This window comes from Fukomys damarensis, unplaced genomic scaffold, assembly GCF_012274545.1.
Source record: "Fukomys damarensis isolate Sample0158 unplaced genomic scaffold, DMR_v1.0_HiC HiC_scaffold_12, whole genome shotgun sequence".
Lineage (NCBI taxonomy): Eukaryota > Metazoa > Chordata > Mammalia > Rodentia > Bathyergidae > Fukomys > Fukomys damarensis.
This window is the reverse complement of record NW_022900924.1, coordinates 53,549,102-53,573,635: the sequence shown is the minus strand read 5'-3', so window position 1 is coordinate 53,573,635 and position 24,534 is coordinate 53,549,102. Positions and strand designations below refer to the sequence as shown.

At 50.8% G+C, this 24,534-nt stretch overlaps 1 protein-coding gene across 7 annotated transcripts in view; it reads left to right on the top strand.

Moving 5' to 3' along the window:
* Positions 1–18,276, top strand: part of Yeats2 (YEATS domain containing 2) — an 82,993-nt gene extending 64,717 nt beyond the window's left edge. For all 7 annotated transcript variants that reach the window (XM_010624280.2, XM_010624282.2, XM_019207520.2 and 4 more), the window contains 14 exons: positions 31–194; positions 699–857; positions 2,010–2,186; positions 3,708–3,891; positions 5,600–5,728; positions 6,206–6,304; positions 9,833–9,935; positions 10,817–10,890; positions 12,578–12,657; positions 13,478–13,679; positions 14,950–15,176; positions 15,862–15,936; positions 16,604–16,677; positions 16,835–18,276. In XM_010624280.2, the coding sequence (XP_010622582.1) occupies positions 31–194; positions 699–857; positions 2,010–2,186; positions 3,708–3,891; positions 5,600–5,728; positions 6,206–6,304; positions 9,833–9,935; positions 10,817–10,890; positions 12,578–12,657; positions 13,478–13,679; positions 14,950–15,176; positions 15,862–15,936; positions 16,604–16,677; positions 16,835–16,943 (1,856 nt within the window). In that variant the 3' untranslated portion in view covers positions 16,944–18,276. The remainder of the gene's footprint in view (positions 1–30; positions 195–698; positions 858–2,009; positions 2,187–3,707; positions 3,892–5,599; positions 5,729–6,205; positions 6,305–9,832; positions 9,936–10,816; positions 10,891–12,577; positions 12,658–13,477; positions 13,680–14,949; positions 15,177–15,861; positions 15,937–16,603; positions 16,678–16,834) is intronic.
* The last annotated feature ends 6,258 nt before the right edge of the window (positions 18,277–24,534 follow it).

Sequence of the window (24,534 nt, the reverse complement as noted above, 5' to 3'; positions counted from 1 at the left end):
TGATCCGCTGTCATTCGTTGTACTTTGCAGACCTGCAGTCAAGCTCAGCGGCCAGCAGTGGTGGTGCAGGTGGGGGAGGCGGAGGCAGCAGCGGAGGAGGTGCTGCAGCAGGAGGGACACAGAGTGCTGCCAGCCCTGGCGGGGTTTCCCAGCACCTGACATACACATCCTACATCCTCAAGCAAACTCCCCAGGTCTGCGCGTTTGTGCCTGATCTTTTAAATCATCTTGCTATCTCATAGTTACCTTTAATTGTCATTGGTTTACTGACATTTTAGCCACGTTGTAAATCTGTTATTTGGGAGTTGATTTGTCTGAGAGATGAGGAAACAGATTCAGAAAGACCTGAATAATTCTAAGACAACCCTGCTAAACTAATGGTAGAATTTGGGTTTAAACCCAGATGTTTCTGCCTCAAAGAAAAATTTCCACTACGATCATTGCCTCCCAAATCTGTGAGGTGATAAATGTGTTAATACACAGTTGGAATTTTGTTCTTGCTTGGAATGACTTAGCAAAAGTAATAGTACCAAGTCATGGCATTTGAATTAGTTTGATTCAGTGATTTTGACTGAGTAGTTGCAGAATGAAGAGAAGACTATTGTAGCTTGTAACTTGTACTTTGTGATTTAAGCGGTCAGAGTAATCTATATTTGAATTTAACAAGTTCCTGGGTTGGTTTGTTTCTCCCTAACTAGGGCACATTTTTAGTTGGCCAGCCCTCACCCCAGACATCTGGTAAACATCTGGCTGCTGGATCAGTGGTCCAAGGAGCACTGGGAGTCAGCTCCTCTTCTGCACAAGGACAGCAGACATTGAAAGTTATCTCTGGACAGAAAACCACCTTGTTTACACAGGTAAGTACATGCCTGCACACACCCCTGACACGTGACCATGGTGCTTAACTACAGATTTATACCTTGTGCCTTCACAGACTCTTAAGAAATTTGAAAGAAATTAAGGTTGCATGAAAAAGTGAATGACAAAATAGTATAGAAAAAAAGAATAAATCTTGAGGTTTTGGAAAATATAAGTAGAATAAGAAAGTACAGCTGAATGTTATTCAGATATGCAAGCATTGGGTGCCTGTACAGTTACAAGGTGTAAATTTGACAGCAAAAGAAAAATGAGAAGCATGACCAGGTCTTTAAAAAAATCACATTAAGAGCCGGGGATTTATAGCTCAGTGGTGCCGCCACCTGCCTCACAAGCGCAAGGACCTGAGTTCGATCCCTGGTGAAAAGAAAAAAGAAAAAAAGCCACATTATTTGTGCAAAACAATAGTATTATTTCTTAGAAGAATCAGACTTCTTGATACTTCATTATAAAATTTCTCTTATGGGACTTCATGTAAGAGACCTTGAATAGTGGGACAGGTGATGTAGTCATGATACCCATTCAGTGAGTGAGTGTTCTAATGGTTTTGGGGCACGGTTCTTCATTTGTGGTACTGGGGATCAAACCAAGAGCTTTGCACATGCTGGGCAAGTGCTCTACCACTAAGCTGTACCCTCTGCCCACGGACCGTGTTTCTTTGTTTCGTTTTTGGTACTGGGGATCGAACTCAGGACCTTGCACTTGTGAGCCAGGCACGGCACGGTGCCACTGAGCTAAATTCTTAGCCAGGCCGTGTTTCTACAGCATTCTTCGATATACTCAGAAGGACAGAACTTTGATTGAGTGAGGGGCACCATAATCATCTCTGCGAAGATCCTATTGCTGAATGTCCAAAACTTACCAGATACAGCCGACAAAAGGGAGAAGGGTGTACTCGGTGTCGTGCCGTCGTCACAGGCAGCATGCTTCCGGCGCCTGTGTACTCAGCGTTTCTTGTTCTGAATTAGTGGTAAGGGAACTTCCTAGGTCCCAGGTCATAAAATTTAGGCTTGTAGGAAAGCTGCACAAGCACCTCCTGCAGTCTCGATTAGCAAGGCTTCCTTGGCCGAGTTCTCAAATGCAGGTACGGAAAAATCGGGTGTCCGTCACTTCTGCCTGTTCTGTTTCTGCAGGCAGCCCCTGGGGGACAAGCATCGCTAATGAAAATATCCGATAGCACCTTGAAATCTGTGCCGGCCACCTCCCAACTCTCAAAGCCTGGGACCACCATGCTGCGAGTAGCAGGAGGGGTTATCACAGCGGCTGCTTCCCCCGCGGTGGCCCTCTCAGCAAACGGGCCTGCACAGCAGGTGAGCACCGATGTGGCGAGGAAGTCTTGATAAAACACGATGGCAGATGAGCATGAGGAAGACACGCAGCAGGTGCACCAGTGCGCCTTTTTCAAGAATAGAAATACTGCTTTTTAGAAAACTCAGTAGCTACACATCATGGCACACTTCTGTCATCTAGGGTTGTGAGTTTGTTTGTTTTTGGTACCAGGGATTGAACTTGGGACCTTGCACTTGGAAGTCAGGCAGCTGAACCACTGAGCTAAATCCCTAGCCCTGGAGGGTTGTGAGTTTGAGGCCATTCTGGGCTATGTAGCAAGACCCTGTCTCTGAATGAATGAATGAAAGAATGAAAAATTTAAAACAAACATAAATTAAAAATTGAATTATAATTTACATGCCATAAGATTTCCCTCTTTGTTATGACTTCAGTGGTGTTTATTGTGTTCACAAGCTTGTGCGACTCTGATCATCTAAGCTGAGAACGGTTTTTATTGTCCCAAAAGAAGCCCATACCTAGTACCATTCACTTCCGGCCCCTCCCCCAGCCCTGAGCAACCACTGATTGTTCTTTCCGGACCATTTTGCCCTTTACAGACTTTTCATACCAACATGGTCCTCGTGCACTTTAACATTTTCAAGTTTCATCCATTTCGTAGTACTTCATTCCTTTTTATAGCTAAGTAACACTCTTTTATGGATCTACTGCATTTTGTTTATCCGTTTATCGGTTTGACAGACATTTGGTTTTCTACTTTACGACCTATGAAAATTTATGCACAAGTTTTTGTATGAACATACTGTTTTCATTTCTCTTGTCTGTGTAGCTAGGGATGGAACTGCTGGCCCATACAGTAAGTAACTCATGTCTAATTTTTTGAAGAATTGGCTGACTGTTCTCAGCACCTGTACCATTTTGCATTCCCACCAGTGATAAATGAGGGCTTCAGTTTCTCCATACTCGGGTGGCATTGAGACAGGGTGTCGCTGTGCAGTCCAGGCTGGCCTTGAACTCACCATGTAGCCCAGGCTGGCCTCGGTAGAAGCAGCAGCGTCCCTGTGTCTTATGTGGGGGCCACACACACACCTGTGGCGGCTGTAGCACTGATCATACTCGATGACCCTCTCCTCCTCGATGGCTTGTACCTCTGAACCCCGACATTTAGATTTAGCCTGCTGCAGCCATGTGGATGTCTCCTGAATGAAGTGATAGACTATGAAACGTTGTGGTGAATTTTTCATAAGTCTGATTTTTATTTCATTTTTTAAAATTTTTTGAGAAAAAATGGTGGTGAAATAGCATTCTATAAAGTGATATAGTAAGTGGTGAGTATTTCTTAATGTGGTAACCCTGCAATACTCCTCAACTTGTCTGGTCTGGTCCACGAGATCTGAAATTGTGGATCATTGGAAATGGTGTGACATTTGCCAAGTAGGCAGTAACATGCGGTAATTCATATTTGTCGTGCTGCAGTCACTGCTCTACGTAAGTTAATGCTGTTCTCTTCTTTGTCCCCTCATTCTGGCCCTGTGGCTGAGCAGTCCGAAGGAACAGTCCCCAGCTCTTCATCTTCTGTCGGTCCTGTGATGAAAACTGCCGGGCAGACGCAGGTGTGTGTGAGCCAGGCCACTGTGGGAACCTGCAAGGCCGCGGCTCCTGCTGTGGTCAGCGCAGCGTCCCTGGTGTCCACCCCAAACCCTGTCTCTGGGAAGGCCACAGTGTCAGGTCAGTACGTCTCTTTCTCTTGCTCTTTTTGGGATAGAATCTTTTTGAAAGATCTTAAAAAATATAAAAAGCTATTAAAAAACAACCCAGAGCTGGGCTTGGTGGTACATGCCTGTAGTCCCAGCTCTTTGGGAAGCAGGAGGATCGAAAGTTGAGGCCAGCTTGGGCAGCCTACCCTGTCTCAAAAAGTAAAACGGGCTGTAGCCCAGTGGTGGAGTGGTCCTGGAGTTAGTCCCCAGTACCACAGAAAAAGTAAAACATCCTTTTCACTTCTAGTTTGAATAATAATTTTTAAATGATACAATAAAACCATAGCCACCTAGAACCCTACTGGGTATTTTATTGTTTTCATAATGTAATTTCATGGAGCGTTGAGAGCTTGTTCTCTTTAAAGAATCTATTTCTTTTTTATTAGTGATGATTTTGAATGAAGCTCATTACAGAACACAGCATATATTTCTTTGCTCTCATAAATGCTTATGATATCTTTGCCTACACTAAGTGTCCCCCCAAAATGTACCTTTTACTTTGAATAACATAGAGACAAATTCTGAGGCCACATCGCCTCAGTTAATGTAACTCGTTCCACTCTGACCTGGGCAGTGAGGGGACGACACCTCCCTCAGGAGTGGGGGTCTGCCTGGGTCGTGTGCCTGTGTACGATGTCGCCTGGTTCATAGCGGTGATTATAGAAAGCTGCTGCCATTGCTCTTGTTTTCAATCTATAATCCTTTGTGTTAAAATCTGAAGAGCTCTGAAAAACAAGTTACATTTTTTGTAATTGTCCCAGCAATGTCAAACTGTTACAAAAGCTTCTAAACAATCTTAATTTCTGTGTACAATCTTGTTACAGATTGGTAACAACCAGTTTACCTGCTGATTTATAGAAAGATTCGCTCACACTCACACACGCCTTCCTGTTTTTGGATAAGGTGTTATTCTGAATGTGGCTCTGTACAAGCCTGTGTCTTACCCAGTTTTTCGATAGAGGAAAAAAAAATTTTCCACAGTTCCCACCTCCCATTTAAAACTGGCCAAGTTGTAGTATTGGTGTGCATGTTCTACACAGTGTTTGTTGGAGACCCAGTTAGGCAGTAGAGTAGAAGTAGAAATACAAGGAATGATTATCGTAATGAACACCCTTCCCTCTCCCTGTTCCTGCTTTAAGTTCTACTCATTTTTTCTTTTGGTACCAGGATCGAATTCAGGACCTTGTGCTTGCAAGGCAGGCATGGTGCTACTGAGCTAAAAAGTGTCACAGAAAATAAACATGGAAGGTCGGGGATTTAGCTCAGCGGTGCTGCCGCCTACCTTGCAAGGCCAAGGTCCCGAGTTCAATCCCTGGTATCAAAAAAAAAAAGGAAAGAAAAGAAATGTGGAGAATTATCTGAGAATGTTAATACTGATCATCTGCAGTAGAACTTCAGGTGGGTGTTTTTGGTCCTTTCTGTTTAACCTGTTTGTGAAATTTTCTGTGTTACTTTATGATTGTAGGACAGGGACAGTTTAAAAATTAATTATTCCTGTCACATCACTGTTTCATTGTGAACTCTTCAGTGTCTGTGGCCTCCTGCTGCCAATGCTTTATTTACTAAAAGGGTGAATGTCCCAGAACTTCCTCCTGGGAGAAAACACGAGTGGCAGAGAGAACAGCGATGTAAAGGGACCATCTTTCTTCGCCTTGGCTTTGTCTTCCCATTTACTGTAGGGTTGTTAAAGATTCACTCCAGTCAGTCCAGTCCGCAGCAGGCCGTCCTGACAATCCCTAGCCAGCTCAAGCCTCTCAGCGTGAACACCTCTGGAGGGGTGCAGACCATACTGATGCCTGTGAATAAAGGTATGTCCCCCGCCGTGGGCCACCACCAGCTCGGTCTTGGGAGAAGTTTGTGTTCCTCCCGTGGCTGCCGGCCTTTGCCTTGCACAGCCTGTCCTTTTGCTGCTGAAGCCCAGCCCTGGTACCTTGGACTCTGGAGCACCCACTCTAGGGCTAAAAGCACAACCTGTTGGTTCTAAATAGCAGCTCATTTCTAAAGTTGAGTCAAGGAGGAACATTTCCAGCATTTGTGAATGTTGAAATTGGCTTTTTCTTAGTTTACTGAGAAGCTTCTCCACTGTGACAGTTGAGGATAGAGCTCAGTTACTCTGTTATTAATAATAAACAGCCAAGCTTCTTAAATCACTGTATCAAAGAATGACCCTTATTATTCCTGTTGGCCTGAGATTGTTCTGTTTGTGAAAATATGGGGCTGCCACATATGTGTTATTAAAAACAATTTCTGTCTCTGTTTTCTCTTCCTCCTTTCTTGCCCTTTAGTGGTGCAGTCATTTTCTACCAGCAAATCCCCTCCTGTTCTGCCTGTGGCTGCCCCAGCTCCAGCTGTCCCCAGCTCTGCTCCAGCAAGTGTTGCAAAAGGTATGCGAGATCTCAAGGTTCTCTTAAGATCTGACTCTTATCTGAGTCCTTTAAATTTTCACCATCTGTGAGTCAGTCACTTGACAAGTAGGTACTGACTGCTTATCTAGACATTGAAGGAAATGCAGAATGATTTTTGCCTTCCAAAATTGTATAATGAGGTTGAAGAGAATTACAGTAAACAGCAAGCAATACTTGATAGATGGAAGGTAAGTGGAGTGGAAAATGATTGCTGAAACATTGCTGTCTAGGATGCCTCATCAGTGTTGGGCTGTAGAGGGAGCAGGACTTTGTGTGGGCGTGGATTTTACACCAAACTGAACCAGAGTGGAGCGTCTTCTGTGGAGCGGTCAAGAGGGCATGGCAGGTTAAGGGGACAGGGCAGTAGAGGTGAGGACTCAGAGGGCTTGTTTGGAGAGGTGGGAGAGCACAGATGTGACAAAAGGACCAGGCTTGGGCAGCCTGGGAGGGGATCTTCCTGACCAGAATAAAGTGATGCAGTTGGTCAGAGCGGCACACTCGCCCTCTGTAACCAATCCAGACATAGTGGAAACTACCATGTGTTTCAAGCCTTCAGGACCAGGCCCTGCTCGCTGCTTTGTATGGATAAACCACCAGTTCTTATTCCAGGACTTAGGCGGACCTGTTACGTCCATGGTGCAGATGAGGAAGCAAGTTTGGAGATACTGAGTATATGCTTCCCAGGTCTAGAGAGTAGTGAAGTTGGAGTTAGAAGAACATCTCCCCAACTGTGCAGGACTTCTCTGGTGTGTTGGGATCCTGAGAGGGTCTTGGGAAGAGGTAGATTTGTCATTGACGAATGTTCGTCTAAAGCGGGGCTTAGGTGATCAAGATCCACTGCCTGGTTTATAAATAAAGCTTTTGCACATAGCCAGGCCCACTTATCTGCATACTGTCCTTCAGTTGCAGAGTGTGGTTCCTGCAGAAGGCATATGGCCCTTGTAGCAAAGTGCTTGCATCCCTGTTAGAAGAGAACCCGTGACAGTGCTGGTGTTGGGCCGGAACAGTGCTTCCCAGTGGGAGGGACCTGTCGGGCCTGCCTCACACTGACACCAATTGAGGTTATTTTGGCTAAGGCCAGAGAAATTCTTTTGATTCTAATTGGAGTAAATGGTCAGTGAAACAAAATAATTCAGTGGAGCCAAGGATTTAGCTTAGTGGTTCTGCTGCCTGATTCGCAAGTACAAGGTCCCAAGTTTGATCCCTGGTACAAAAAAAAAAATGTGTTCCATTTGATGAGCTCATAAATGTACAAACCCATGTGAATGATACCACATTCAAGACACAGCAGTTTGCATGATACATACATACCTTTTCCAGTCCATTCCTACCCTCCGTGGACAGCACTCGTGATTCTGTTACTGTAGATTGACTGGTGTCGTTCACTGGACAGTTTCTGTGATCGATGTTCTTGGTTGTGCAGTTCCCATGTTCTACACTGGGGGAAAACTCACCAATGAAGAAATCCGTCTTTTCTCCTGTTGAGGGACATGAGATTTGTTTTCACTTTGGGGCTGTTATGTGTATTTGAGGGCCTGTTCACTGATTTAGTGGAAGAGCTGCCCCAACCTGAAAATGCTCTGATTACATAATTTCATAATCGTTCAACTGCCACGTGAAAGTGAGTAGACTGCAGAACTGGAGAATCTGAGCTTTTTCATTTTTTTGAAGAATTCCTTATTTCTTGGTCTCAGAATTACTAGGATTAAGGGGAATGTGCACTTACAGCAGGAAAATTAGCAAGGTCACTTAAGTCAACACAGATAGGAAAATGATTTGAATTTCTATCGACTAGCTACAATGATTAGATAATTAAATTGAAAGGAAACATTGATGGCAGTACCAGAAATACCAGACATCAGTTAATAAAAATAAGGAAAGCTGAGACAACACTAAAAACAGTCTGCTAAACATTTCTGAGAGAAATTTAAAGGATTTAAATAACATGAATATATTATTCTTTATTGAAAGATTCGAATGCTATCAGCTGTCCACAAAAAAGATGACATGAACTGAATAGTCTTAACCATAATTGCTATAATATTGGTAGCGATAGCAGGGTGCATGGGGGTGTTTGTGTGTAGATATTGAATACTCTAAAATATGTATGAAAATACAGATTGCTGGCCATCATGGCATACACCTGCAATCTCGGCACTTGGAGGCTGAGGCAGGAGGAGCCAGCCTGGGCTAGGTAGTGAGTTCAAAGCTAGCTTAAACTATATAGCAAAACCCTATCTCAAAAAACCAAAATAAATAAATACATGTATGTATGTATGTATGCATACATGTATACCTAAAAAGCCAAGACAGTCTTAAAGAACAAAAAAGGAAAATCATACCAAATCTGTGCATATATTATACAGCTATAGAACTTGAAATAAACTAAGATTGGCTCAAGAATAGACAGATTAATAAAACTGCATATAAAACCACATACATACAGTAACCTGATTTATGACAGATTCAATGTGGAAAGGATGGTCTTTTCCACAAACTACTGCAATAGGTGGATATGCAGAAGGCATATCCATTTGGGAAAACAAAAGTAACAGGTTGGATCATAGATCTGAACGTGAAAGGTTAAAAAAGAAAGCTCAGAGGAAATTACGAGGATGTTGTCATGGCAGCAGAGAGGTTCTTCCGCGCCGATGTACATGGCGGATTGGCAGGGCAGCACGTGGAGCCGGGAGCCAGCGCTGAGCAGTGTGCACCATGGCTTTTGAGCCCAGAGTGCTGTCTAGGAGAGCATGGCGGTCCTGGGCCTGACATACCGCTGTCTTCTCATTAGTAGATTTAGTCGAAGTTACGTACCCTTTATTGAAAATGCTGGGGATTAGAGTGTTTCAAATTTCAGACATTGTTCAGACTTTGAAACACAGCTTTCGCATACACATCAGTATCTTGGGGATTGGACTCCAGTCTAAACATGAAGCAGATTTTATTTTATTACACATTGAAGGTAATCTTATGCAGTATTTTAAATTTTGTACATGAAACAAAGTTTCATGATGTGGAATTTTTCACTTGGGGCATCTGTACTTAGTTGTAGACTTTGAAGAATTGGGAATATTCAGGTTAAAGATGGTCTACCCATAATTTTAAAAACCTGATGTGACTGGCTTGTCCGTTTCAGGCACAATAGGTCTGATTTTTGTTTTCTGTCTCTCAGAACACTGGGGTGATGCTGAAAGTCAATAAACTTAGCTGGGAGATGGGATTGAAGAGGCCGTAATAGCAGAACAGCTGGTGTGGCAGTTTAGCGTGGCCCTGTTGGTGGGGTGTAGGCCTCCGTGGCATGTGGTGGCCCTTAAAGAAATATCTAAAAAGCCATCTTAATATCTTCTCCTTGTCAAGCGCCTGAAGCTGTTCCTCGTGTGCCTACCCTGTAATGACAGAAGCCCTCCTGTGCCTGGCTGTGTCCCCACAGCAGCTGGATCGACGGTGGAAGGGATCCGTGGGCTCCGGCCCTGAATGCTTCTCTGTCTCTCTCTCCCTCCCTTGTAGTGAAGACTGAACCAGAAACCCTGGTGCCAAGCTGCCTTTCAAAGGAGGCCCAGACTGCGGTGAAAACAGAAGAAAGTTCTGAGCTGGGAAGCTACATCATTAAGTAATTATTCCAGTCCTCTCTGAAGGAGGTGTGCTTTGGGCATTTCGGTGGCGACCTTTGAGTGTCAGGCCTGTGAGCACTGAGCGTGTGTGGAGTGAGCCCTGGAGGCGGAGCTATCTCTGCACAGCTCCAGTTCTTACTTTAAGCAGCTGTGCTGTGTGACTTAGGGGCGGCCCTTGATTTTGGCCCTGGGGCTTCCAGTAGGGTTTAGGGTCCCCACTGGCTAAGCTGCTACGAAGGAAGCGGTGGGGATGGCGTTTCTCAGGAGGCGTCCCGAGGTGTGCTCGCATATGGAAGGGGCAGCCGCACACTTGCCTACACAGCTGCCTCTTTGGGAGCCATGCACAGGCATTGCTGCTTCTAGAAGTGCTTCCTGAGGTTCCCGGGAGCCAGCACCGCCGACCAGGCACTTTGCGGGTCAGCCTTAGCGTAGCTGATGTTAGGGTGGCGGCCCTGAAGCAGGCGTTACAGGTACAGCCTTTCTGATCCAGGGCCATCACCTTGTGACAAGATTACATCGCTATTTACTTTTAAAATGCGAATAAAACATCTGTGGTATTTGTGAAATTTGCAAAGATCTGTGTACTTTTTTTTTTGCCTTTTTAAGATCTTTGTTTTTATCAGTACATATTTTCTGGACACAGTGACTGTGAGGTGCGTGTACATCACACTTCTTCCGCTTCCCCTTCACCTCACTCCGCTAGTTTCTGTTTAAGCGTGGAGCGCTACTCCCTTACAGAGGCGGTCTGGGAGGGAGGACAGGCGCATGCAGCCGTTCACTGGGATACCGCAGAGGGTGGAATTGTGCGTGTAACTACATGTACATGACTGCAAACCACCACATGTACAGCTAACTGCCTTATTGTCCTCCTCCTCCTCAGGATAGACCATTTGGAGACTATCCAGCAACTCTTAACAGCAGTGGTAAAGAAGATCCCATTAATAACTGAAAAAAGTAAGACAGTTGTACTGAGTATGTGGTTTTTTTAAAGCTGAATGGCTTGGCGTTATTGAGTCAGCTTAAGTTACTTGGAATTGTAAGTTAATACTGATCGTTATTGTCTTAGGAGGACTTAGGTAGAGATAGGTCGATTTCAGAGGTTTGAGAATTCACAGTATTTTGGTCATTCGGTCAGTCTTTATTTTCACTTCTTGATGTTGAAGGAACTTTTTACATTTACTTTTTTTTTTTTTGGTCCTGGGGATCAAACTCAGGTTCTTGTGGTTGTGAGGCAGGCAGTGAAACCACTGAGCTAAATCCCTGGCCCCACATTTACTTTTGCATATAAATCATAAGTTGTTATATATGTAATTAAAACTCTGCATTAGCTTTCACTGTTTGTTAGTAAGGAAAGTAATTAGCACTTGCCTCCAGCGTATATACAGGTTGTTCTGTGTAATACCTTATTAGCCGCAGGCCCCGGTGTCATAGTCACCACCATTTCCCAGATGAGAAGGAAGATGGTTCAGCGAGGCTCACGCAGCTGGGTGGGGAGGCGGGATAAAGACCCCTCTGTGCTGTAAGACCACTGGTCTCCCACTGGAACTCCGTTCTCACTGTGGAGAGGCACATTTTCGGGACTCTCAAAAGCAGTCTGTTGCATCCCTGCCGTGTTGAGTGGTCTGTCTTGGGCCAGGTTGCGGCAGTATAGACAGCCCTCCTGCGGGTGGGGAGGGGCCGCTTAGGACAAGGTGTAGAGCACTGACCTTCCGCTTAGGTCATGAGAGAGACAAACCGTGTGCAGGCTCAGAATATCTCCGTTCTGTTTCAACGGGAACAACAATAAAATTATCTTTTTTTCTTCTTCTAAGTTTGAGGGATTGATTTTGAAGTGCTTGAAATAAACTTTCGATGACAATTTTCTAGCCCAACAAATTATTCAGAAATCTGGTTTTTTTTTTTCATAATTTAGATACAAATGCAAAATATTAGACCTGGAAGGGGTGGGGATCCAGTACAGTGGTAGGATGCCTGCCTAGCATGTATGAAGCCCTGGTTCAATCCCTAGTAACACTAAAAAAAAACACAGGGCACAGTGGCACACACTTAGAATCCTAGCTGCTTGCCAGGCTGACCAGGAAGGTAGGAGGTGTGCGAGTTCAGCCTGAGCAACATAGTGAGGCCCAGAGAGGTACTTAGGGCCCAAGGCCACTCCGTGAGTTCGCAATGAGGCCAGGGCTCCTACTAGCATGCCACTTGCACTTAATATCTCTGTGAGCCAGGCAGGGTAGCTCATGCCTATAATCTGAGCTACTCAGTAGGCTAAGGAAGGAGGATTAGAAGTTCAAGGCCAGCCATCCTGGGCAACTTGGTGGGACTCTTATGTTGAAACAAAATATAAAAAGGGCTGGAATGTAGGTCAGTGGTAGAGCACCCCTGGGTTCAATCCTCAGTATTAGGGGGTGGGAGGGATAGCTTCATGGCAGTAAATTCTGCCAGAGAAGCTCATTTCCCAGGGAACATCAGGAATACAATGCCTGAAGGGAGAAAATCCCCTCCGTGTTACACTGCACTTGAACTTGCCTAACAGTGAACACAGACCTAATAAGGCAGTCTGAAGAAACTCAGCCGTGCCCCCAGCAAATGAGATTTAGTCTGAGCCCTAACCACTGACTCGGTGTGTGGGGTTTGTGCGTTCTAGGCGAAGATGCCAGCTGTTTCTCCGCCAAGTCCGTGGAGCAGTATTACAGCTGGAACATTGGGAAAAGGCGAGCTGCCGAGGTAAAGCTTTCCCTACCTGGCCAGTAGGCAGGCCACCGCTGACAGCGCAGGAGAGGAGAGCCGGGCCATATTCATTCAGGCCGTCCTGGGATGGCGATCAGATTTACAGTCTGTTCCCTTAGAGTATTTGATGGCACTTAGCAAAGTTGTATCCCTCAGAGACCTGCAGCTAGCCTTCGGAAGGCTGACTTTCCCTGCCCTGGTAGAAACATCTTTCATATTTTCTAAAAGTTCTGAAGGTATTACACGAATTAGAGAATTTATTGGATATTTATAGTGTGGCAGAGGGAATAGCATTATAAGAAGAGGGAAGGGGCTGGGAACGCTTGCTTGCCTGGCAGCTGGGCCTTGGATTCAATATCCAGCACCAGGATAAATTTTCTTAAAAAGGAAGCCGGTTGTGCAGAGAGGCATCTGGGAAGCAGTGTGGTTGGTCGGGGAGGAGAAGGCGGGATGACGAGAGGCCAGGTGGAAAGCTTGGACGAGACCTTGGAGTTTCTGTTTTGTTTTATAAGCTTTAGAGAGGCGGCTGAAGCTCTTTTATTTATCTTTCACTCTGGAGAGTAGCATAGCCCAGGTTTGTTTTTTGGGTTTTTTGTTTGTTTTGGTTCAGGGGATCAAACTCAGGACCTTGCACTTTCGAGGCAGGCGGTGGCACCACTGAGCTAAATCTCCGACCTTTTGCAGTCCAGTTTTTTTCCTTAGACAAGAATGACTGTAGCAAGTTAGCATAGTGTTTTTCGGTTGCATGCTTCATTTCAACACTCACCTGTTAGGATGAATGATTTAATTACGGTTCCAAAAAAAATTTTTTTTTAAGTGGCAAAGAGCAATGACAATGCGAAAAGTCTTGCAAGAAATTCTGGAGAAGAATCCAAGATTTCACCACCTGACTCCCCTTAAAACTAAGCACATTGCACACTGGTGCCGCTGCCACGGCTACACACCTCCGGACCCTGAGAGCCTGAGGAGCGAGAGCGACTCCATCGAGGACGTGCTGACCCGGATCGACAGCGAGCCAGGTGAGTGTGGAGGCCAAGGGTCCCGGCTACACAGCCCCGCGGAGCTGCTTGTACGCAAGTGTTTCCCCTGTGTCACCAGAGCCGGGACATCAGGCTGGAGCTGCCCCGTAGGCACGTGTGTCCGGGGGCAAGATGGGGCCTGTGTCTCATCTGTCACTTTCTCTCCACACCTAGCCAGGAAGCACACTACCCGGGGTCGGAGGCCAAAAATTAAGTGTTTGGAGAGAAGCAGCATTTTGAGTTTTTCCTTCAAGATTATGAAGCCTGAAGTCCTGGCCACGAAGGAGGCTGAGGCAAGAGGATTGCAAGTTCGAGGCCAGCCTAGGCAGTGCAGAGGGCCTGTCACCGGAAAGGGGTGGGAGCGCTGGGGAGCAGCTCAGTGGTAGAGCACTTGCCTTGCAGGCAAGAGGCCCTGGTTCAGTTCCCAGCACAAGAAAAGAAAAGAGAGGAAAGGTGCTGCCCTGTTCATATAGAAGACAAGCTCTGCCTCCCAGCCTGAGGGGTCCTTCTGGGACGTGCGTGCAGCTTCCTGGGAGCCCTGTGTAGGATGACCTTTCCCTCCTCATCCCCCGCTGCTCTCAGTTCCATGAAGGCTTCTCTGCAGAGGCCGTATTGGTGACCTCTGTGCATCGCTGTTGCTGTTGGGTGCAGTACGCTACATACACGAGCCTTTCTGTTGAGGCGCCTGACCGATGAGTTAAGAGCCCAGTCAGTAAAACAGAAAGGCTGGCACCAGCTGCCCTGGCACCACCTCGCTAGGTGTGGGGGTCCATTTCAGACCCTCCTCGTCTGGAAAGTGAAGGAGGTGTGGTAGAATTGGCCTTACGCCCTTGCCGGGCTTTATCCAAACCCCCGTGAAAGACTGGGCTCACAGCGCACACTGAAATGCTAATAGTGCTCCTCATAAACAGTGAGGACCGGGTGATTTCTGTGCTCCGTACCATGCGTTCTAAATTTTCCATGTTTAAAAGATGAGGAAAAAACAGTTCGGTCATTAACACTGCAGTGGAGGGTTGGCCTGGTTTTGTGGCGGAAGTCAGGATTGCGTGCCATCTGCGTGGGCTTCAGTGGCGGTTGTGTGGGTGGCTTTGTGTGCACTTTTCTCCCTCGGAAGTGCTCGTTCTCTTCAGGGTCGATCTGTAGAACTTCAGGAGTGGGAAGGAGGTCGGCTCCCTTGAGGCATAGCCACCTTCCTCGGGCTGTGGGTCTGAATTGAGCACACTGTCCATGCACAGCACGGCTGTGACAGGACTGGTCACCTCTCGTTTAGAGTGCCCGTCATCCTTCTCTTCCGCCGACAACCTCTGCCGGAAACTGGAGGACCTGCAGCAGTTTCAGAAAAGAGAACCAGAGAATGAGGAGGAGGTGGACATCCTCAGCCTCTCAGAGCCACTAAAGATAAACATCAAAAAGGAGCAGGAAGAGAAACAGGAAGAAATGAAATTGTACCTGCCACCAACTCCTAGCTCTGAGTTCATTGGAGACATCACACAGAAGGTAGGGCATGGCCCGTGGGGGTGAATCGGCCCAGTGCCTGGCGCGCAGCTCTTCCTCTCCTCGTTTAAACTTGGACTTCGCTGGTGACCACAGCGTGTGGTTTCCTTCCACAGCAGCCAGGTGTGCTCTCTCTCTGTGCTCCCGTCCTCCCAGGCAGGGCCTCACTGGCTGCGGGCAGGGACACCTGGACACGAGCAGTTTACTACTTCCCGTGCCCTTTGTCTGTCTGCCTCAGAAGCCCTTTCCCTTCCAGAGTGTGTTACAGTATTTCCGAGTTATGCTTCAGCTGGAAATCTTTCCTGGACAGTTTTATGGCTTCCAAGGGCCTGCCAGTGGTGTAACACAGCCCTGCCCCGCCCTTGTTACACAGGAGAGAGCTGTTCATCCTCCCATGTGAGACTCAGCTTGGGACCAAAGGGAATGGCATTGTTTGCTGTCACGGGATGCGAGGAAAGATGGAGCAGTTTCCAGGACTACCTGGCCTCGTTCCGGAAGGGCCCTCTAGGCTGATTCTAGTGCCTCTGGAGTGTGACCCGCTGTGAGAACAGTGCCCACCCAGGAGAGGGAAGACTGGTGCAGATGGGAGCCCTTCTCCGCCACACCTCTCTATAGGTGGCAGCGTCTGCCTCCTGGAAGTAGGCTGTTTTAAATGTGGAAATGGGACGGTGGCTTTCTTCTCTTCCAGATTGGGATCACCCTGCAGCCTGTGGCACTGCACCGGAATGTGTACGCGTCGGTGGTAGAAGACATGATCCTAAAGGTGTGCCTGCTGGCAGCGGCAGCCGGAGCCACTGGGCAGGATGAATGGGCTCTGAGGGCCCGGGGCTCGGGGCAGGGAGTTGTTTTATGGAGCTGCAGGTCAGACCCAGAGTCCTGATCGTGCTAGGCAAGCACTCGGCCACGAGTGACACCAGCTGTTGAGGAAAGGATAAAGACAGAAAAGGAACAGATGGCAGGCATTTTAGCCTGGCCTCAGGTGCTTTTCAGGAAGCATCCAGGGCGTGAGGCGGTGTTCTGGGTGGCTAGGAGAGGCAGAGACAGCTGTGGGTGTCCTCTGCATGACACAGCAGAGAACCGGCCGCTGCTGTGCCCTCCCTGGGTGAGCGGATGGCAAGGCCATGCACCTGTATCTAGCCTGGTTCCAGTTCAGCAGCTCCTCACTGCATGCTCTGCGACTGCCGGGACACCTCGGCAGCAGCCCCACCTTCTGCTGTCCTTACAGTGTCTGAAAGCTACCCCAAAATGTAACTTCTCAGAACCATGGCCTCTGTCATTTGAGTCTGTTACTGAGATCTTAGTTCTTCCTGGAGGATGTTATGATTCTTAGTTGCAGTTATTTCAAAAGTCTGGACATGGGACGGGGTCAGATGCATCCCTTTTTGCATTTCTGGAGGGGCTGTGTGGGAATAACGGTGTCTTCCTTGTAGGCCACGGAGCAGCTGGTGAGCGATATCCTGAGACAGGCGCTGGCCGTTGGGTACCAGACGGCGTCTCACAGCAGGTACGCTGTCTGGTCGGGGTGCGCCTGCAGGGGCCCCCCAGCCAGTAGTTGCCCGTGGTGATGTTTTATATTCAAACCAGTATGAATTTGATAAATTGCTGTCAGATACACTTAAAAGAATACACCTGATGATAACACCCTTTGTTTTTCGGACCAGGATTCCCAAAGAAATCACAGTGAGTAACATTCACCAGGCAATTTGCAACATTCCCTTTCTGGACTTCCTCACAAACAAACACATGGGGATCCTGAACGAGGATCAGTGAACACCGGGACAATGCCCTCGGAAAGCAGGACTTAAGCGCTGTCTGAAGTGGGGGACTGCAGTGACTCTCCTGTCCCGAGAGGTGGTTTCTGTGTACCTCGGGCATCGCAGCCTTGCCCTGACTTGAGTGTAATACCAGAGTGTCTGCTCCACGTGAAACCTTGTAGGACAGAGTCTTGTTTCCTGGCGTGGAAGAGGGTTTAGATGGAGCAGGGCCAGGCCGTGAGCTACCAGGTCCTGCACTCCTCTGGGTGTGCTCAAGGGGGCGCCTCAGGCCCACGTCCCAGGAGAGGAAAAGTCTGTCAGGCATAAGGTTGCTCCTCTGGCTGGCGTTGCACTGAGTTGCACTGAAGCAGATCGGGCTTCGCACTCAGTGAGGGGCCGGGTGGGAGGCTGCACACTTCAGGATCGTGGATCTGAGGAGCACAGGTGCACAGTGCAGCCAGTGTGGGACCCAAGTCGAGGGATGGGGAACCGGAAAAGACCCAACTAACCGGGAACCCAAGTGCGTGAGGAGTGGACGGATCCACAGATCCCGACTTGGCAGATTCACCCCAGCTCCACACGGGTACGGGAGCTGCAGGAGCTGTGCTGCCCCGCCTCATGCGCCTGGGGGCCCCGAGCCATGCCTGTCCTGTCAGCGGCCCTGCATCCTGTCCTCCTGTCAGGTTTTTCCCCCCGGAAGAAAATGTTTAAGAGGAACACCTGTGAGTGCCTTAAAGTCGGAGAAAGAAGAGCGCGGGCTGCCCAGAGGCGTCCTGAGCAAAGCCACCTGTGGGAGGGCGCAGAGGGGGGCGGGCAGCAGCGCCGCCGCAGGTGTCCGGGCCGCGGGGGCTCGCCATCCCCGCCTTTCCGACACGGTCTGTGTCTCAGTCAAAAACCTGCTCTTTTCTGCTCAGTGAATATTCGAAACCTGTGAGTAGAGCCAGCGAAACTTACACAAGCGCCGTAATTCGAGTTTCCATGGGCCCCATAGATGTTTGTGGGAAGTAAAGCAGCCAGACGGCAGAGTTAAATCTACCCTTCTAATTCAGCCTGAGAGTTGCAAGTGCAGGAGAAATCTTTACAGTGGGGTGTGGGCCATAGGGGCGCCCTGGCCTGGTGATAAATAGCTGAGTAGCTCTGGCTGGGTGCGAGCGGGCGCAGGCTCAGCCCTGTGGCTGCAAGAGCTGAGGAGACAGACACTTTTGTTTTGGGTATGAGCGCCTACGGAAGTTTCCTTTTGGAAAAAGATACTAAATGATGTAACAGCCTCCTGTGTTCATGTATAGTGTAACAAGATGTCTACAATAAACCTTTTAATCACTTCTCGGCCATTTGGCTAAGATCAAGTGTACAATAAACCTTTTAGCATCTGTGATGGGTTTTCCTGAGCTGCGAGCACCGGCTCTAATGAGGCTGCTTGCTGCTTATTACATTAGGTCAAGAAGTGTGGGGTAGGGCAGAGGCAGAGGCTTTTATTTGTGTTTATTTTAAATTAATTCCTCTGCTTCTTTCCAAAAAGCATTTGCAGCCCTGCAACATAAAAGACTAGAGTTACATAAAAGTCTAAAAAAGTCTTTTTGGAAGACACATGTTGACTCTGGGCATAATTTTTTCTGACAGCTTGGAGCATAAATGAGCCCAGCATTTCCTCAAAGCCAAAGCAGAGGAAAACAGCTCCCGCTGTCCAACAAAGAAACTGGTTTGTGTGGGAGGTGGAGTGGGTCTGTGTGGAGCTCTGGAAGAAGTCACTCCGTGACAGTCCTTACGTGGCTTCAGTTCTTTGCAGGCAGTGGTTCCTGCAGGGACCCCTTGCGGCTCAGTCCTTCTGCAGCTTCACGCAGGGGCAGAGTTGAGAAGGCCAAGTGGGAGATGGAGGAGGGATGGTTGCCATCTGCCTGGGTTTTGAGCCGGAGCCACAGCACAACGCGTGTCACGGGCCCTGTTTGGCCCACAGCGCTGTTGGGGCAGCGCCTCCTCCTGCTGGGGTTGCAGGCTGCTCTGCTGTAGTCTCAGGTGGGACCTTGATATAATTGACTTTGAGGCCCCTCGACTTGTGGAAGGACCCTGGGGGCTTTGCATCTGGGGCCATCATCCTGCCCACACTCACTGAGGTGGCCCCACAGTGGTCCCTTGGTTATGGAATAAATAATGTCCGATAATGTGCAGTGCTTTGCTCTGGCTAAAATACCTAAGAGATGGAACTGCTTTTCCTTTTTGTTTGTTTGGGTTTTTTTTTGAGACAGGGTCTCACTAGGCAGTTGAGACTGACCCGGAACTCACTATGTAGCCCAGACTGATCTCAAACTCACAGCGATCCTCCTGCCTCAGCCTCCCGAGTGCTGGGATTACAGGCGTGCACCACCATGCCTGGCTGCTTTTCCTTTTTAAAAGCTTTCTTCAGTGAAATAATACAAAAGTGCTTATTACATAGAAATCTTAGCAAGTATAATAAAATGTGTAAGCTCCCCAGGTCCCCGTCTGGGAGCCCATAACCCTGTCACAGGCTGGCAGCACGCATGTCATGCACGCATGCAAGGCCAACACCACACCATCGGGGCAGGTGGTCATGCTGGGTCACTCCCTTCCCACGACTCAAGGACTCGCTCGGGTGAGCGAGGGGACACCAGGTGTGGAGCCTCGGGGGGTGTCAGTCCACTGCAGAGAGGCGCTGGCTAGCAGTTGGCCTGGCGGAGGTCAGGCCCCTCATTCGGCTCTGGCCTTAGCCCTGCTGAAGACAAGCAGGCTTTCTCCATCCCTGAAGGCTGCGGCAAAGTCCGTGCATCCTTTGTGGCAAAAGAACCGGAAGGATCGGGGTAGGGGGGGGGCTTCTGGTGCAGGCTCGGGATGGGGGAGCATTGCAGGGCGAGGGGCCGTGAGCACAGGGAGGAAGAGTTTGCCGAGACGAGGACCACTGTGCCCAGCTGTGAGGGGGAGCAGGGCGACCCGTGCCCACATCCGTTTCCTCCGGGCTCCTGCATGGGGCTGGCGAGGGTGCGGCAGTGGGTTTGGTGCGTCCTGCTGCCTGCAGCCACGGCGAGAAGGGCCCAGGGTTGCCGAGCCTCCAAGGGTACTGGCAGTAGCTGTGTAAAGTCGTCAGAGATGAGAGAAAAAGTATGAGGAGACTCTCATATTTATCATTTAAAGAAATGGAAACAGTACATTTTTGCATTTTAGTAAAGTCAGATTGTACAGTTAAGCCACTCCTCTCCCACAGAAGGCCCAGCAGGCGTCTTCCCCAGAACATGAGCGTGCAAACCGCGGACGCCTGGAGCCGAGCCCTATGCACAGGTGGCTTCTGCTCCCCCGAAGCAAGCGAGCAGTGGGGCGAGGGCCAACCCGCCAGAGCTAGCACCTCCGAGGGCAGGGGACACCTCCGGCAGCCGGGGACACGGCCACCTGTGTCGCCTGTGGTGGTTCAGAAACCTGAATGCCACCCTGGGGCCCGAGTGCGCAGGAAACCGAGACATTGCTGGAGAGGAAGAGGAGCCACGGTTTCCTTCCCGGAAACTCCTGCGCTTTGTGCTCAGCCCTGCGGAGAGGGCACCAGGCTCTCTGCAGGCAGCCTCCCTGGGGGACCTGGAGATGCTGCGCCTCCGCGGCGGGTGTGGCTTGTGCTGTGTGCAGAGCGGGACCCCGTACCGGTACCGGTATCGGTACCACGAGGCTGGTGCAGTTGGCGGGCACTGTGGTCATTCCCTACAGTTTTGTGTCCGGGCCATGCTGTGGGGTAAAGGCCGGCCCTTCTCAGCGCCGCGTTGGGCTGGAGAGGGGAGAAACACTGCCGGCGGCACCGTTGCCGTTGGAGACCTAATCCTGGTTCCTCAGCCCCTCCACGCATGGCGCAGGTGACAGGCGGAGTCTGCATGGAGACGGAGACGGGCCACTGTGAAGGCTGGCAGCGCTGCTGGTGGTAGGGCTGAGTCCTACATCCCGGAGGCCGCGGAGCTGGGACGCTGTCTCCCTCCCGCTGCTCCTCCTGACAGCCCCCCAGGCCGTCACACGTCGAGAATCCGGGGAGCAGAAGCCTGAAAGATGGCTGAGGGGTTAGGTGTAAACGTCTTCCTCACCTCGGGGACCTGAAAAGCAAAAGTGAGGCCCCATCAGTGGGGCTTCTGACTCTTTGCAGCTGGCAGCTGCAGGAAGAAATCCTGCAGGAATCAGGCCAGGTGGGACCGTGAACCTGGAGGCCGCCTCCCCCTCCACCTTCCCCCTCAGGGCTTGCTGCTGTGGTCACTCGGCTGTGCGGCACTGGGGATTGAGTCCAGGGCCTGGCACACTGGCACTCTGGTCGCGGTGACACCAGGGAAGCCAACGCTAGGGAACCCCCACCCGGTCCTGACAAGAGCCTCGACCTTCCGCTGTTAGGCCCGACTCATGGGCCCTGCTGTCCCTGGCCAGAATGCCGCTGTACCCCAGAGCTCTGGCTCCCGACCCTGCCCTGCAGCAGCACTCCCGGCTGACCTGGAGGCTGGGCCCCGGGCTGCCGTCCCATCCGGAGCTGCGGGTGGTGACAACTCTGGCTGGCTTTGCCTTTGTGGACCTTGGGGGTCTCACTCCAGTCCAAGCCTGGAATTCCTGCCTGGAACAGAGAACACGGTGAGCCTGGCACAGGGTCAGCAGCGGGGTCCATGCTGCCGCCACGGAGAGGGACAGAGAGCCTGTATGGGGGCGCCACCGGGGGACCAGGGCTCGCCCTCGCCTGGAGCGCAGCTGCGAGACCTTGTGGTGCTGAAGGTGAGCACAGGGCAGAGCTTGGCCGGCACCTGGGCTTCATTGGTCCAGAAAACACCAGCACCTGCTGCATGCTGGGCCTTGTGCTCTGCGGCTCTGCAGCTGCTCCCACGGACGCCAGGCTACTTAAGGGGCCCCAGAGCCCGTGACGCTCCACACGGCGGGTGGCCAGCGAGTCACAGGCCTCCAGCAAAAGGTCCCGTGCAGTGAAAAGAAAAGGTAAGGCTCATCGTCTGTGTGGCTTTACAACAGTCTTACGAACTCCTGCAAGAGGGTGGGTTCCGGGGGCCCTCATGAGAAACCTCAAAATGGCCTGGCTTGGGCACAGTGGGGAGTGGACCCGCAAGCTTCCTGTGTGGCCGTGCAGGGAGGGTGGTCTGCGTGGGGGACACTGGCTCCTGGAGGGAAGTGAGGCTGGTACAGCCTGGCTCCTTGTCCCCAGAGGGGCCTTCTCAGTGAGATTTTATTCCCTGCAGCAAGTGAGACTTCGTAATTGTCAGCGTCCCTGCTAACAGTGAGCTCAGGGAGGCGGAGGAGCCCTGTGACTGCAAAGGCCCCTGGCCCGGCACGGCCTGGTGAGGAGGGTGGGCTGGCCAGAGCGGGCCTGCAGGTGCACCATGCTGCCCTGCCCCACGCAGCCCTGGCTCAGTTTCAGGCCCTGGGGCCAACAGAGGCGCCTTTTGTCACTGGCAGTGCGCAGCTGGGTCCTCTGGAGCAGGCGGTGAAGGCAGGGAGGGTGGTGTATGTCTGTGGATAGCACTCAGGCCCAGGGTACCAGGAAGAGAGCTGGCAGGTACTCTGCTTCCAGAGCTGCAGGGTGCTGAGCAGCTGCCCGAGCCATCTGCTGCTCTGTTTTTCCCGGGAAGTAGGTCCTCCCAGGGTGTGCCTTTTTGTCCCAGACTGTCCCTTGGGCTTGAGTGGAACCCACTGCCCTGAGGTGGCTGCGGGAGTCCCAAGCAGGACTGGAACTATGGGCAGAGAAACCGAGGCAGAGGGCACCACAGTGGGGACAGAGAAGGAACATGAGAGATGGAATCAGCAGGACCTGGTGACTGAGGGCTCCAGCCCCGCCTGGCTGTGCCCGTGTGCCAGCCCTCATCATTTTCCAAGCACAGTCCAGCACCGTGGCCAGAGAGCCTAGGCTGTGAGGAGCGAAGGAGCCAGCCAGGTGGAGGGACAGGCTGGCTGTGGGCAGGGCCCCCTGTGCCCATCTGGCCCAAGAAGGCGGGCCAGTCCCACAAGGAACCGGCAGCCAGGCAAGGCAGGACCTGCCAGGGCAGAGATCAGGGTTGAGGGGTCCCTGGCACTTAAGGCCACTGGGTCAGGAGTAGCCACACATGGCTGTGCGTCTTCGGAGCATCTCGTCTGTTCATTTCTTTTGGAATTGCTTTAGCAGGTGGCTTAGATCAGTGATCAGAACAGCCCACTGCGGCACAGGTTCGCCTCCGCTGGCCTAGAGCATGCGGGGGCGCATCTCAGAGACCCCCATGTGGTGCTGGGGACCAAGTTCAGAGCTGAGCCTGGTTCTGCCTGAGCCTCAGGGCCAGGTCAGTCAGGCAGCCTCGGCTCTCCCACACCCCCAAGGATGGTCTGTGGCCAGTCTGCACACCGGGAGTGAGCCCTCCACTGAGTCCCCACTCCCATCCGTCCGTTTCTACTGCTGGCATCAGGACTCAGTTTAGTAAAAGGATTTTGCACGCTGTCATCCCAGCACTCTGGGATCTATTCAAATTAACATGCAGAAGTACATCTAGTAACCTCAGCTTGGGCAACTGACTTACTGAATCCCCGTTGCAAAATTTACAAGACTAGGAACATAGAGTGTGAAGGTCATGAGCTCAATCCCCAGTACTACAGAAAACCCCCCACCTGATTCTGAGGTGAGAGCCTCACCACCTATCTTGGAGGCCAGACAGACGAGCTTCACTCCTCTGGTGTTCAGAGCCAGGTGACCCTGCACCAGCGGCTCAGGTCCTCTTCTGTAGAATGGGGATGGCAGTAACTAAGAGGCCTCCAGGAATTCACCACAAGGAAGGGCACCCGCAGCCCGCATGTGCGGAGGCAGAGAGAGCGCAGCCAGAGGACCTGGCGGGACACGACAGCCACTATGCACGCAGGCCAGGGACTGGCCTTGGCCGCACATCCCAGAAGAGGCCGGCGGGCTGGTGGCTGCATGGGAAGGTGACGGCTACTGGAAAGGGCTTCTTTCTGGGCCAGGGCTTCCTGCCCTGTGTCAGTGCCTAGAGCCTCAGCGCTGTAACCCGCTTCGCCCCCCCCATCTGCAGGCTGCCCTCCTCCCCCAGCAAGGGCCTGAGAGCCCAGGCTGTGTCCGCCCTGCCACCAGCAGTGCCATCAGCTTGAGGTGTCGGCACAGGAAGGTGCACCCTGCGGCACGCACGGGGAAGGCAGCTGTCCTGTGCGGGGCTCCTTGGATGCACGCGTGTTGGATCTTCCCCTACCCGTGCAGCGCTCCCCACACAGCAGGACGTGTTTCAGGCTCCGGCCCACCTTCCAGAAGTCCCAAGGGAAGTTCCCAGAAGTACGGGACACCTGCCCGGAGTCAGGTTCCCCTAAATATTCCTGTAGCCAGTGCTAGACATGCAGAAGTGCGTGCGGATGTCTGTACCCACAGGCTAAGTGCGCATTTATTAAAATGAATGCTGCCGAAGTCCACGTAGTGACACGATCAGACCCACGGTAGAAGAACACTACAGTGAGAGTCACCACGCGTGGGAGCCGGGCACTAGGCAGAGGGAGCGTGGAGCTGAGCTGGCCTCCGGGTAAAAGTTAAAGGGCAGCAGATGGCAACTCCGGCCGGCCGAGGCAGGCCGAGCGCAGGAGCGGGCGCCCTGTCAGGAAGGGGGCGCTGCGGGGCG